General features: G+C 42.2%; 1 protein-coding gene across 2 annotated transcripts in view; it reads left to right on the top strand.

Moving 5' to 3' along the window:
- The window catches only part of trappc12 (trafficking protein particle complex subunit 12), an 84,376-nt gene extending 73,293 nt beyond the window's left edge, over positions 1-11,083 (top strand). For both annotated transcript variants that reach the window (XM_033021664.1, XM_033021665.1), the window contains exons 10-12: positions 4,207-4,310; positions 6,305-6,392; positions 8,575-11,083. In XM_033021664.1, coding sequence (XP_032877555.1) covers positions 4,207-4,310; positions 6,305-6,392; positions 8,575-8,817 — 435 coding nt within the window. In that variant the 3' untranslated portion in view covers positions 8,818-11,083. The remainder of the gene's footprint in view (positions 1-4,206; positions 4,311-6,304; positions 6,393-8,574) is intronic.
- The last annotated feature ends 2,718 nt before the right edge of the window (positions 11,084-13,801 follow it).

Here is a 13,801-nt window from a genome sequence, read left to right as displayed (position 1 = left end):
GTCGATGGAGGGGGTAGTTCTGATGGGAAGGGGGATGCTAAACCACAGTCTAGGAGCTGCAACCGCAAAGGCGCGGTCGCCCCTAAACTTATGCCTAGACTGCGGGATATTCAGCAGCCCCAAGTCGGCCGATCTGAGGGACCTGGAGGTGGAGTGGTGGGTGAGAAGACTTTTAATGTAGGAGGGGGCAAGCCCATTGAGGGCATTGTAGACATAGAGGAGGGTCTCGAAATGTATACGGAACCGCACAGGGAGCCAGTGGAGAGAGGCCAGGATCGGGGTGATGTGGTCCCTTTTTCGGGTGCCCGTCAGGAGTCTCGCTGCGGCGTTTTGGACCAGTTGCAGGCTGGACAGGGAAGATTGGCTGATGCCAGTGTAAAGAGAGTTGCAGTAATCTAGGCGGGAGGAGATAAATGTGTGGATGATCTTTTCGAGGTCATCACAGTGGAGGAATTGTTTTATTTTAGCTATCGTCCAAAGCTGAAAGAAGCTAGCTAGCTTTTACCACGGCATTGACTTGTTTGTCAAATTTCAGTGCTGGGTCAAATATCACGCCGAGGTTTTTGACGTGAGGTTTGAGTAGTGGGGTAAGGCTTCCAAGACTGCCTGCTATCATTTTGATTGAGTCCGAGGGCCCGAGAAGGATGACCTCAGACTTACTCTCATTTAGTTGGAGGAAGTTCTGGGCCATCCAGCACTTCATATCCTCGAGGCAGCGGGTAAGGTTACGCAGATCTGATTGGTTTTTGGGCTTCAGGGGGAGATAGAGTTGTGTATCGTCTGCGTAGCAATGGAAGGAAATGCCGTGCCTTTCAATTACTTGGCCTAAGGGGAGCATATACAGGGAGAAGAGAATGGGGCCAAGGATGGAACCTTGTGGAACCCCACCAGCAGAGATTAGCTGGGGAGGAGAAAGAGTTGCCTATGTTAGTCGAGAAACTCCTACCTTTGAGGTAAGAGATGAACCATCTCAGGGCAGTGCCATCAATACCAACCCCGTACCGGAGATGGTCAATTAGGATGGTGTGGTCAACAGTGTCAAATGCTGTGCTGAGGTCAAGAAGGAGCAGGATTGCACAGTCGCCGGAGTCAACGGTGAGCAATAGGTCATTATGTACCTTCAACAAGGCAGACTCTGTGCTGTGGTGAGCCCTGAAACCTGATAGTGTTTCCAGGATAGTGTTTTGGTGAAGGTAAGGCATGTTGACTTAAAATTACATTTTCAAGGGCTTTTGAGAGGAAAGGCAGTTTAGAAATGGGTCTGTAGTTGCTTGGCAAGGTGGGGTCGAGGGTAGGTTTTTTCAGGAGTGGCTGGACCACTGCATGCTTGAAGCAGGTAGGTACAGTGCCAGTGGCCAGAGAGCTGTTGAAGATGGCGAGGATGATGGGACCGGCTGTTGTAATTACATCCTTTAGGAGGGCAGAGGGGACAGTGTCGAGGGGGCAGGTAGTGGGTTTCATGGTGGTGATCAATTTTACAAGGGAGGGTAGAGTAACGAGTTGGAAACAATCTAATTTTGAAGAGCAGATCAATGAGACAGCCAGGTCACAGGTGGGTGGGGAAATATTTGTTCTTATGTTTTTTACCTTGCTGGTGAAAAATGTAGTAAATTCCTCGCACTTAGCAGGGGACCCAGTTGGTGCTGGGGGCAGGACAAATGATGGAGGTGATGGTGATAAAAAGGACCTTGGAATTATGAGCGGTTTTGGAGATGAGGGTGGAGAAGTATTTAATTCTAGCAGATTTTACCGCTTTCTGGTAATTGTGAAGATTGTTTTTCAGGAGTTCAAAGGAAATTTGAAGCTTTTCAGATTTGTACTTCCGTTCTGATTTTCTGCATTCTCTTCTTGGGGCTCTGGTGGTGTCATTGAGCCACGGCTCGCCTTTAGGCTTAGGGGAATAAAATGGAAATGGGAGACTCGGAGAAAGAAGGGTTGGGAGATGAGTATAAGGAGGAGGGTAAAAGAACAGTGTGACGGGCTGGTGGGAAAATTTATGTACACAAGCTTTATTTGAAATTGGAGAATCTTACTGTTGGGTTGTAGGCTATCAAGCAGAATATGAGGTGCTGTTCTTCCAATTTGCATGTCACCCCAATCTTCTGGCAGTGCATGATACCAAGATCAGAAAGGTTGGTATGGGAACTGATGGCCTATTGGAGTCCATCTCCTGTGGTTGCAGGGAAAATTCTAGACTAAATGATCGTTGTGCCGAACACTAAGTATGGAACTAAATCAATCTATCAAAGACTTTATTGTCATTCAGAAATACACCAATAAAATGCAAGCCTGAACGGAATTTTGTTGCATCTGGCTCCCCGTGCAACATAAAATAAAAAAAGGATAAAATAGATAAAAAGATAAAATAGATAAAAAGATAAAATAGATAAAATAGATAATAGTGGCGGCACATTACATGGAATTCAAGAGTCTGATGGCTCGGGGGAAGAAGTTGCAAAACCTGGCCGTTCTGCTCCTTATACTACGATATCTTTTGCCCGAGGGCAGCAGAGTGAACAGTGCATGATGGAGATGTGTGGGGTCCTTTATAATACTGCTGGCCTTAGACAAGCAACGTTTGCACGCAATGTCCCCGGTTGAAGGAAAAGAAGTCCCGATGATTTTTTCAGCTGTCCTCACCACTCTCTGCACGGACTTCCAGTCGGAGGCTTTACAGTCCCCAAACCAGACAGAGATGCAGCTGGTCAAAATGCTCTCTATGGTGCCCCTGTAGAAAGTGGTGAGGATGGGATGGGGGAGGTGAGCGCTTCTCATCCGGCGCAGAAAGTGCAACCGCTGCTGCGCTCTCTTAACTAATGATGTGATATTTTGTGACCAGGTCAGATTGTTCGTAATCTGCACCCCAAGGAACTTAGTGCTACTGACCAACTCCACATCAATGTCATTAATGTGAAGTGGTGTGTGACTGTGCCGGTTTTTCCTGGTCAACGATTACCTCCTTTGTTTTGTCAACATTCAGGATCAGATTGTTCGTGTTGCACCAGTCCACCAGTTGTTTCACCTTCTCTCCTCCCCACGTCTCAAGCATTTCATAGTTCATTTTCTGCTTTTTATTAATACTTTTATATGCAGAGAAAAATACTAGTATATATTTTACTCTGGCATTATAATGACATTCAATTATTTTAACCTATAATGTGTTAATTAACCTAGTTTCTGTGCAGTGTAGATGTTTAAAAATAAGACTGAGGCTGGTATAATCAGAAATCACGTTTAATGACTTCCATAGGAAAAAAAAACCTTACTAAAAAGGCCATTTAACCAATTATATCTGTTCATATTGTGAACTGATATGTTAATTCAGTTCTTGCCATTGGGTGCTTTTGGAAGGATCAATAAATAGGCCAATTTCACATCATAAATACATCATTGCCTATCAGATTTGCAATGTGTGCAATCTTTGATTGTTCCCAGCTAGTTTGTAATATTCTGTAATTATATTAATCTAATCTCTTTTAAAGCAATATTAAATGGTCTTCGGAAGTCTTTAGGGATTGAGGATAAATTGCTTCCATTCTTGTTCTTGGGTGACTGATGAGACCAGCGTGAGAATTACAAATGCATTCACAAACATGGCAGGAGATGAGTGGGAGGATAGCTTGAGGTGATGCACTCCTCCTGTTTATATTTTGTTTCTTTGCACTCTTAATATGTGAGCAGTAAGTTCTTTGTGCCATGTAATTGGGTTTTTCTCCCCTTCAAGTGCCCAGAGATTGCCAGAAGTGGGTGGGAATTTTGTATTTTTGTTCCCAATTATGAAGTGGACAGAATCATTTCCTTGATCTGCCTGTTAATCTCTTACCATGGTAGAGCTTGGGGTAGAGCATATGTTTTGAGATTCGGGTGGCAGGCATGCAAATGAATCAATTTGACTGTAATTTATGCCACCCAGGGTCAGTGATCCTGATTCAATTTTAACTCGGTATGTGTTTTGAATAATAGTCGCATCCTCTCCAGGAAGCGACTGAAGGACGGAATCCCCATTACCGTACCCTCTTTCTCCCCCCCCCCCCCCCCCCCCCCTTCCCACATAAAGACAAAAAAAAAAAAACGCACTTCAAACATAACAAGAAAAAGATATCGGACTGAAGGCTGAGGTAGCCATGACAGAGCCACTGGATGTCCAAGAAATTATGGCTTATTTGAAATTTTAAGATTTCAATATTGTACTTCTTTGATATCTAGATTGGTGACATCAAAACAGCTGAGAAATATTTTCAAAAAGTTGAAAAAATGGTTCCAAAGTTAGGAAGTGAACTGCAACAGAGTATAATTATTCAGATGAACAGGTAAGATGCAGAAAAAAACATTTTCAAATGTATAATTTTTAATTCCTTGTCTAACTGCTGTCATCTCACTTTGTTCAAAACCTATGCCTCAAACATGGAAGATAAGTGAAGTATGGCAAATTGTTTTCCTTTTTCACAGAGGCTATTGATGGCATGACAGTCATGCAGCAAAATCTACCATGGGTGAAGAACACTATTAGATTAATCCACAGATGGGCAGTTATAAACCTAAGGAATGTTCTTTCGCCTGACAAGTTAAGGTAGTAGAGAGACTGATGATACCGATCTGGGACATGTAGAAACAAGGAAAGCAACAACATGCTTTCTCAATTAATCCAATCAAATAATGATCACTGAACTATGAAGCATTTAAACCAAGATTTGAAAGCTAATTTATAATGCTTGATAAGTCCTACAGGAGAGAGAGATTGAAAATCTGAATTTTATGGTGAGAGGGTAAAGGTTTACTGGTAATCTGAAGGGTGACTTTTTTTTCACACAGTGGATGGTGGGTATATGGAATGAGCTGCCAGAGGAAGGAATTGAGTCAGATACTATAAAAACATTTTAAAAACCATGTGGACAAGTAAATGGACAGGAAAGGGTTAGAGGAATATGGACCAATACTGGCATGTGGGACGAGAGTAGATGGGATATCTTTTTCCGCATGGGCATGATTCTGCACAGTATGAATAGTGCCAGAATAACAATCTTGCTCTCAATGTCAGCAAGACCTAGGAGCTGATTGTTGACTTTAGAAGGGGAAAGCTGAGGATCCACGAGCCTGTCTTCATTGACGGGATGGCGGTGGAGAGAGTTTACAGCTTCTAGGTGTGCATATCTCTGAAGATTTGTCCTCGGTCCAACACATTGCTTGCAGCCACCCGACCTATTTCCCTCCCCGGCCAGACTCCCCACACATTGTGAAAGAAATTCTTCTCCCCCCCCCCCCCCCCCCCCCCCCCCACGCCGCTGTCGTTTTACAGCCACTTCCCAACAGCTTCCAGCAATGAGGGATAGATGTTCTTGATGTTGCTGTACTGAGGGATAGCCAAGTCTATCTTTCTTGGTTAACAACATAACCTTCGGCCTCCAAGACTCAGGTAAATTTTCGTCTTATTTTTGGGTTAAAAAATTGCGTCTTCATTGCCGGGAAATACAGTAATCACATCAGAGGAAAAAAATATGTAGAACCAGTCAGTTTTGGCAGCTTTTTTATATGAACAGCATTCGTGAAGATCTAGCCACATCATTGTGTGGGGGATGCCCGAGTGGAAATTAATGCTAGTCTGTTCATGTCTAATTAAAGCATTGTGATCCCACTACATGAAATCCTGTGTGGGTGCTTAGAATTCATCGACAACATGGCTTTGTGTGAATGTGTAGGTCCAAATTCAAGAAATCTTTCTGCTGAGGGAGGGGGAGAAAGTATTTGAGATGTTAGTTGGTTTGACGGACAAATTGATAAATTAAGCATTCTACCAATATGTATCTTCCAGTCACACGGGAATCTGTTTCTCCTATCCCACATGTTTTGTTCTCTGTTTGAAATTGTTTTAACTTACTCTTGTGCAGCTAAAGAAACACAGTAGGGAACGGCTAGAGGTAATTACATGACATTACAGCCTTTATGATGCTGAATATCATTTATTTTAAGTCTCATAAAGCACTTTATTTTTAAAGGTACATTCTGCAGGTTTGTGTGCCCCCACACACAGACATACACACACATACATACACATACACACACACACACACAAATACTTTCTGACCAAAAGTTAACTTAAAATTTCCAACAAAATATTTGTTTTCTGTGACAAAAAGCAAATCCCTGAAGTGAAAACATATATTTGTTCCACTCCTGAGAGAAATATCTTCAAATTATGACTATTGCCCATTGAGTGTTTCATTCAGTTTGACATAATTTGTTGTTTTAATTTTGTTGGATTTAAAAAACATTAAGTAGAGTGAAAATGTATTATTTCTATCATTAGGGCATTCCTGCACCTTGGTCAAAATAACTTTGCTGAAGCCTATAATTTTTTCAACGAAGTTACCAAATTAGATCCAAGCAATCCAGTGGTGAGTAACCCTGTGGTGTGTTCTTAACATTATACAATGTAGTTCTACTTTAATAAAATTGTAATTTTCATCACACTGCAGATTTTCCGCATGTTGCTTTTTCCAGTATGTTACGTTCAGCTGTAACTCTACTTTGTTTATGCAACCAGCCATCCCATCCATCCTGACCTAATTGTTTTATTTACTTAAGAAATAGGAGTAGGCTATTTTATCTCATGTGCATTCTCTGTCATTACAGACACATTTCTTGTCTTATTAAATCAATCCATCTGTGAACCTTCATTCCACTCCTATTGCAAGTATCCCCATTCTTGGATAGGGATATCAGACTAGGTTAAGCAGGGCTCTATATACTTGCAGGAATCTTTATTTGTGCACTTAAATCCTCTTGGCTCAAAAGGCAACATATCACTTACCTTCCAAAATACTAATACCCACCTATTAACTTTCAGTGAATAGCATTCACTTTAATTTTCTATTTTTTCCGACCAAAGTTTTTCCAGATTTTACCACATTGTGTTCCATTTGCAGTAGATGAAGTGTTTTTCCGTAAGCTTGCATTAGGCCTTGTAAAAATGCACAAGGAAACATACAAAAGTCAGAGTGATAGTGGGATACGAACTTCAGGTGACAGGCAACCAGAAGGTTAGAGGCACGCTTGCAGGCTGAACACAAGTACAGCACAAAGCAATCATCTGATCTGCATTTGGTTCTTCCAGTATGGAGGCGGCTGTATTGTGAACACTGTTGCCCAATATGTTTGCACAATACATGTGCACAATGAAGTTGACAGTGAAGCTCTGTTTACATTACTGCAGATAACAGCTGCCAAGTAGTACGGATTTTCCGTATTTTGTACGGAAATGCGATCAGAATACGGATGTACTGATTTGCTTTGTAAAATGTAGATTTTTTTTAAATCAGCCCGACTTCCTGTTTCATCGTGCTGTTTAAAAAATGCATGGATACAAAAAGTCATACTGTACCTCTAAAAATTATAGCAGATTAAATCTATTAGTATTTTCAATTTCAAGATCTGGATAATTATTTTTGTAAGCTTTGATCTGCCTGTCCCGCTCCAGGTTTAAACAGCGCTGTCAGTTTAGCACGTTGGAATTTAAACGAACAGCGCTATGGGTTCTAAAAATAGTGCTCCCAGCTGGAGCGCTATTGCCTTTACACATAGTGCTATGGGCTTTGCACATAGCGCCAGACCACAGCGCTATGGGTCACAGACTGTTGGGGTAGGGAGAGAGGGGGAAGGAAGGAGAGAGGGAATGGGAGGGAACAAGAGAGGGAGGGAGGAAAAAAAGGAAGGAGAGAGCGAGGGAGGGGAGGAAAAGCGGGAGGGGGATGGAAATAGGAAGGAGGGAGAGAGAGGGAGGGAGGGAGGGAGGGAGGGAGAGGGAGGCTTCCAAAATGGCTTCTACATCATCATCTGGTGTTAAAAGCAGGAAGCAGTCGTTTAAACAGCAGTATACAAAGAGATGGTAATGAATGCACTGTCAAGTAAGGTGCGTAGAAGACATGTCAATTGGTAGCAAAGTTATGCATTCTTGTACTCTTACATGGGTATGACCACACATAAAAAAATAACACTTTCTTCACCAAAATGGCACCGCGTAAAATACTGATTTCCTCAGCAAAATACTGATTTTCAGGTACTATAATACTGAAATGCTCTGACAAAACTTGAAAGCTCTGAGATAAGTGAACTGGTTTCTCAAGCAAGGGATGATCGTGATTGAGTGAAAACCTTCATTCTACTCTGAAGAAGTTATTTTATTCAAATAGATTTTTAAGTCAAAAGTAGTCAAGCAACCAACTGCCAAATCTTACTGGCCTGGAATCGTTGTCCATGGTCTTCTCATGCTCATCCTTACCTGGTCTGGGTGCAGAGATCTCTGGCCTGTAATGACTTGGATTCAAAGGGCATGGCTTGATCAGAGGCACGACTTCCAGCAGTGCACTCGGGTCTTAGGATTGTAACAATTTTTAAAATGTCTGACTTTGAGGCATTTAAAACCCATTAAAAAGTGGGTTCTTCGACGTAATTAGGTAAATGCTACTTTTCTGTTCAAAAACGCCAGCATTGCTAGCAAGCTGCTCTCCCCTCTCAATGTTAAGAAATGCTGCTCCAGCAGTTAAAATTAATCAACTAAATTTATTTTCTCCAATTTAGGCAAATAACAATGCTGCGGTATGCTTACTATACTTGGGCCAATTGAAGGACTCCCTCAGGCAGCTGGAAGGACTTGTACAGCAAGATCCCAAGCACTACCTGCATGAAAGTGTGCTTTTTAACCTGACCACGATGTATGAGCTGGAATCATCTCGCAGCATGCAGAAGAAACAGAGCTTGCTGGAGTCGGTGGCCTGTCGTGAAGGAGACAGCTTTAATGTTCAGTGTCTAAAACTAATGTGAAACCATCCATGTTCTCCAGTTTGTAATTAATTATTGTAACTTAATCTGTAAATATGTAAATATTTTAAAGATCTTTACCTACAGCTGATTGTTGATATTGCAGGTAAATAATCTTTTCTCTTTCACAGCCAGCATCTGTTAGGGATAAGGGAACAATTTGAATTTCAATTACCCCCACCTGTATTTGTATTTTTATTTGCTCCGACTGCCCATGCAGACTGACCAGATCTGTTCTAAGTGGATGGTTAGATGTACAAGAATAATGTTTTTTTTGGTTTTAAATAAATGCCATATAATCACATGGAATTTATTATTACATTAGACCCAAACAGCAGATATGCACCTAAAAGGAAGTAACTTCACCACATCAAGCTCATGCCTACCATCAAGTATCCATCTCTACAAATTCTATTTTATTCTCTCCACGTTACTGTCAACTCTCCCCAGATTCTACCACACATACACATTAGGGGTCATTTACAGTGGCCATTTTATTTACCTGTCAGCATATCTTTGTTATGATGAAATAAACCATCCATGGATCTGCAGGAAACCCCTGCTATCGCAGGCAGCACAAAAGTCAGGATTAAACCAGAACATAGAGCTGTGAGTTAGATGCATCACTGTTTTATGGGATAGCTGTAGGGTGGAAGGAGCTTGGGTGGAACATAAACAACTGTGTGGATAAGTGGGGCCCACTGGCCAACTTGTTTATCTAACATTCTCTAGAGCTGATTACCAGTTATGCAAAGCCTCATCTTTCCTCAAAGGAGATGTTGCAACTTTATATAACATAAATGTATTGGACTGTTTACCATCACACACATATATCAAATGTTACTTCACAGTCCAGGAAAAAAACCTGCTAATACTGAAAATTAGAAAATGTTGTAGATATTTTGCAGCAGCAGCAACAGTAGGAGAAACAGGTAATCATCAATCGGGCACTGTTTGTGGGTTACAATTTCACTTTAGATCTCTTTTTTGTATGCTGCTATTAGTTCAATGGACAATATGAAATAAAATAGTCAACTCCCCTGTGATATGTTGTGCATATCAAAGCATCTTTCAAAAGAAGACAAAGTTAATACTTTTACTGTTTTATGTTTGACTTTTCCTCATCCTGATGAAAATGGCATTGTAATTGGCCCACTATTTTCAGCATTTTCTGCTTATTTCTAGATTTCCAGCACCTACAGTAGCATGTTGGTATTATTCAGACAAGTTTTTGTTAAAATCCTGGAATTTAACATCGATACCATCAGCACATCGACCATGATCACGGAGATGGTAATGGAAGCAATGGAACCCAGGGAAGAGAGCAGTAATGTTTTGAAACATTGGTATTACAAAAGATGAAGTACTGGCAGTCTTAAAGTTCATAAAGCTGGATAAATTCCAAAGAGCCTGACCAAATGTACCCTCAGGCATTGTCGGAAGCTAGGAAAGTAATTGCAGGGACCCTGGCAGAAATATTTGCATAATCATTAATCTCGGGTGGCTACTGTTATGCATTAATTTAAGAAAGTTTGCAAAGACAGGCCAGATAATTACAGGCTAGTGAGACTAACATCAGTGGTGAGAAAGTTACAGAAGGAATCTGAGAGATGGCATTCTAGCCTAACCTCTAACTTTTCACCCTCTGGCTTATCAAGAATCTCCCTACATCTATTTAAAAATATTCAAAGTTTCTGCTTCCATTGCCCTGAGAGAAATGTGCTCAGTTGTCTGAGAAGAAGAAAAAAAAGTCTCTGTCTTAAATAGGCAACTCCTTATTCATAAACAACTTCTAAAAACGCTACTCAGACAAAATAATTCTGGATGTGTCCAGGTGTTCCACTCTTGGTCAGCCACCATAAAGCTATTGGAAGGACAAATCAGCAATGTCAACCTCTATTCTGTACCAACCAGAACAATCTACACAAAAGTTAAGAGAACTAGGAACAGTTTGGTTACCTAAAAGCGCATATTTTTAAGCAACAGTAATCTTGCCATTTTCTCCCAATGTTCGTTTTATGATAGGACATTGTAAATTAAAATTATTGTATGTTAATTTATGTAATATTAATTTCTGTGTATATTGGGTCATCTTAGGGAGGGAACTATTACGGACATGTCTTCAAAATGGTTTAAAACTATAAATAACCAAGTCAGTTAATTACTTTCTGACCAAATAAGCATTTATCAATTATTATTTTAAAAATCAATTAGACTGGCATGAAATTGTGAAAATTGATGAGAAAGAATAAAAGTAATAAATGCTTTATATTTCTGACTCTTTATTCAATTGATAGGAGTTCCTGATGCTGAGTGTACTATCTAACAATGTATTGCTTTGTCAAAACAGAAATGCAGATGCTGGTAAATACACAAAAATAAAGTTTTGATAAGCAGCTGGTTCGAACAAAGGCCAAAGATGAAGAATGGTGTGAGATAGGTTTGAAGAGTTGCCAGAGGGAGGAAATTGGTGGGGGCAGGAAGGGGGGGGATGTTAGTGGCAGGGGGAAATGGGTGGCAGTCCCGGTGGGGCACATGACCTAGCCTCCATCAAGAGACTCCAGCAATCATTCCAGATGAGATAGGTTAACGTGCTCCTTCTCTAACCTCATCTACTGCATCCGGTGTTCCCGATGTGGCCTGGCTTCTGTTAGTAAGTAAGTAAGTTTATTGGCCAAGTATTCACATACAAGGAATTTGCCTTGGGGCTCCGCCCACAAATAACAACATGACATGCAATGACAGTTACGAATGACTCAGAAAACACTAAACATTAATAATAATAAAACATTAATGATAAAACACCATTGATCAAGCATGTGAACCAACAAAATACCAGATCAAAGGGAGGCCACAGATTTTTGGCTGTTGAGTAGAGCAACTACTCGTGGATAAAAACTTTTTATGTCTGGCTGTGGCAGCTTTGACAATCCGGAGTCGTCTTCCAGAGGGAAGTGATTCAAAGAGTTTGTGGCCAGGGTGAGAGGGGTCAGAGATGATCTTGCCCGCTCGCTTCCTGACCCTTGCAGTGTACAGTTTATCAATGAAGAGAAGGTTGCAGCCAATAACCTCTGCTGATCGGACGATTCGCTGCAGCCTCCAGGTGTCGTGCTTGGTGGATGAGCCAAACCAGGCCATGATGGAGAAGGTGAGTACAGACTCTACGATGGCCGTGTAGAATTGGACCATCATTGCCTGTGGCAGATTGTGCTTCCTCAGCTGCCATAGGAAGTACATCCTCTGTTGTGCCTTTTTGACTGTGGAGTCGATGGTAGCCCCCCCCCCATTTAAGGTCCTTGGAGATGATGGTTCCCAGGAACTTAAAAGACTCCACAGATGTGACTGTGGTGTTGTTGATGGTGAGTGGGGTGAGGAAAGGGGGAGCTCTCCTAAAATCTGAAATCAATTCCACTGTCTTAAGAGCATTGAGCTCTAGGTTGTTGCGACAGCACCAGGATGCCAGCTGTGACACTTCTTGTCTGTGAGCAGATTCCTCCCCATCCTGGATCAGTCCAATCAGGATTGTGTAGTCCGCAAACTTGAGAAGCTTGACAGGTGTCTGTGGAGGTTCAGTCGTTGGTGGAGAGGAGAGAGTACTCAGCCTTGCGGTGCTCCAATGCTGAGCGTTTGCGGGTCCGTGATGTGCTTTCCCAGCCTCACATGCCTGCTTCCTGTCTCAGGAAGCTGGTGATCCACCGACAGAGGGGTTCAGGCACAGTCAACTCGGAAAGTTAGGAGTGTAGTAGCTCTGGCACAATGGTGTTGAATGCAGAGCTAAAATCAACAAACAGGATCCTCGCATAGGTCCCCTGACGGTCTAGATGCTGTAGGATGAAGTGGAGGCCCAGGTGATCCTCGGATCCATTGGCCCGATATGCAAACTGCAGAGGGTCCAGCAGGGAGTTTGTGATATTTTTCAGTTTGGCCAGCACAAGCCTTTCAAGTGTCTTCATGAGGTCAGTGTGATAGGCCTGTAGTCATTAAGACAAGTAATCCTTGCCTTTTTGGGTACAGGGACAATAGTGGAGATTTTGAAGTAGGCAGGGACAGTACATGTTTGCAGGGACTGGTTAAAAATGTCTGTATAGATCGGTGCCAGCTGTTTGGCACAGAGCTTAAGAGTAGAGGGGGAAACATTGTCAGGTCCTGGAGATTTCCGGCTCTTTTGTCCTCTGAAAAGCCTCTCCACCTCTATATTTATTGTTGATATTAGATAACTTATGTTGTGCAGCACAGAGGGTGTGGGTGATTGGGTGTGAAGTGGTGATTGGAAGGGGGTGGGTGTAGAAAGGCCCAATCTTTGCGAGACCCTGTAAATCGGCGAGACCCAACATAGATAGTGACTCACTGAACACTTGCACCTGGTCCGCCAAGGCCTACTAGATCTCCCAGTCGCTAACCATTTCAATACTCCATCCCATTCGCATGCTAACCTTTCTATCCTGGGCCGCCTCCTCCATTGCCATAGTGAGGCCACACACCCAACCCCGCCAATTTCCTCCATCTGGCTTTATAATCCGTAACTCTTCAAACCTGTCTCACACCTTCCTCACTTTGTTAGTTGTTCCAACCAGCTCTCTTATCAGAACTCCCTCCCTCGCCTGAATCGACCTATTACCTGCCATGCAGATCCTGCCTCTCCCCTTTTCCAGCTTTCTTCCCCACCGACAATCAGTTTGAAGAAGGGTCTCGACCCAAAACATAACCCATTCATGTTCTCCAGGGATGCTGCCTGACCTGAGTTATTCTAGCACTATTACTATCTTCCTGGTCAAGGAGTCTCAATAGCCCATATTTGGAATACCTTCTTTCAACAAACTTTTTCCTGCTTTTCAGAACTTTATGTAATTTATATATAGAAACATAGAAAATAGGTGCAGGAGTAGGGGTAGGCCATTCGGCCCTTCGAACCTGCACCGCCATTCAATATAATCATGGCTGATCATCCAACTCAGTATCCTGTACCTGCCTTCTCTTCATACCCCCT

Source organism: Amblyraja radiata, chromosome 5, assembly GCF_010909765.2.
Source record: "Amblyraja radiata isolate CabotCenter1 chromosome 5, sAmbRad1.1.pri, whole genome shotgun sequence".
Taxonomy (NCBI): domain Eukaryota; kingdom Metazoa; phylum Chordata; class Chondrichthyes; order Rajiformes; family Rajidae; genus Amblyraja; species Amblyraja radiata.
The sequence above is the reverse complement of the archived record's forward strand: the minus strand, read 5'-3'. Positions and strand labels throughout refer to the sequence as shown.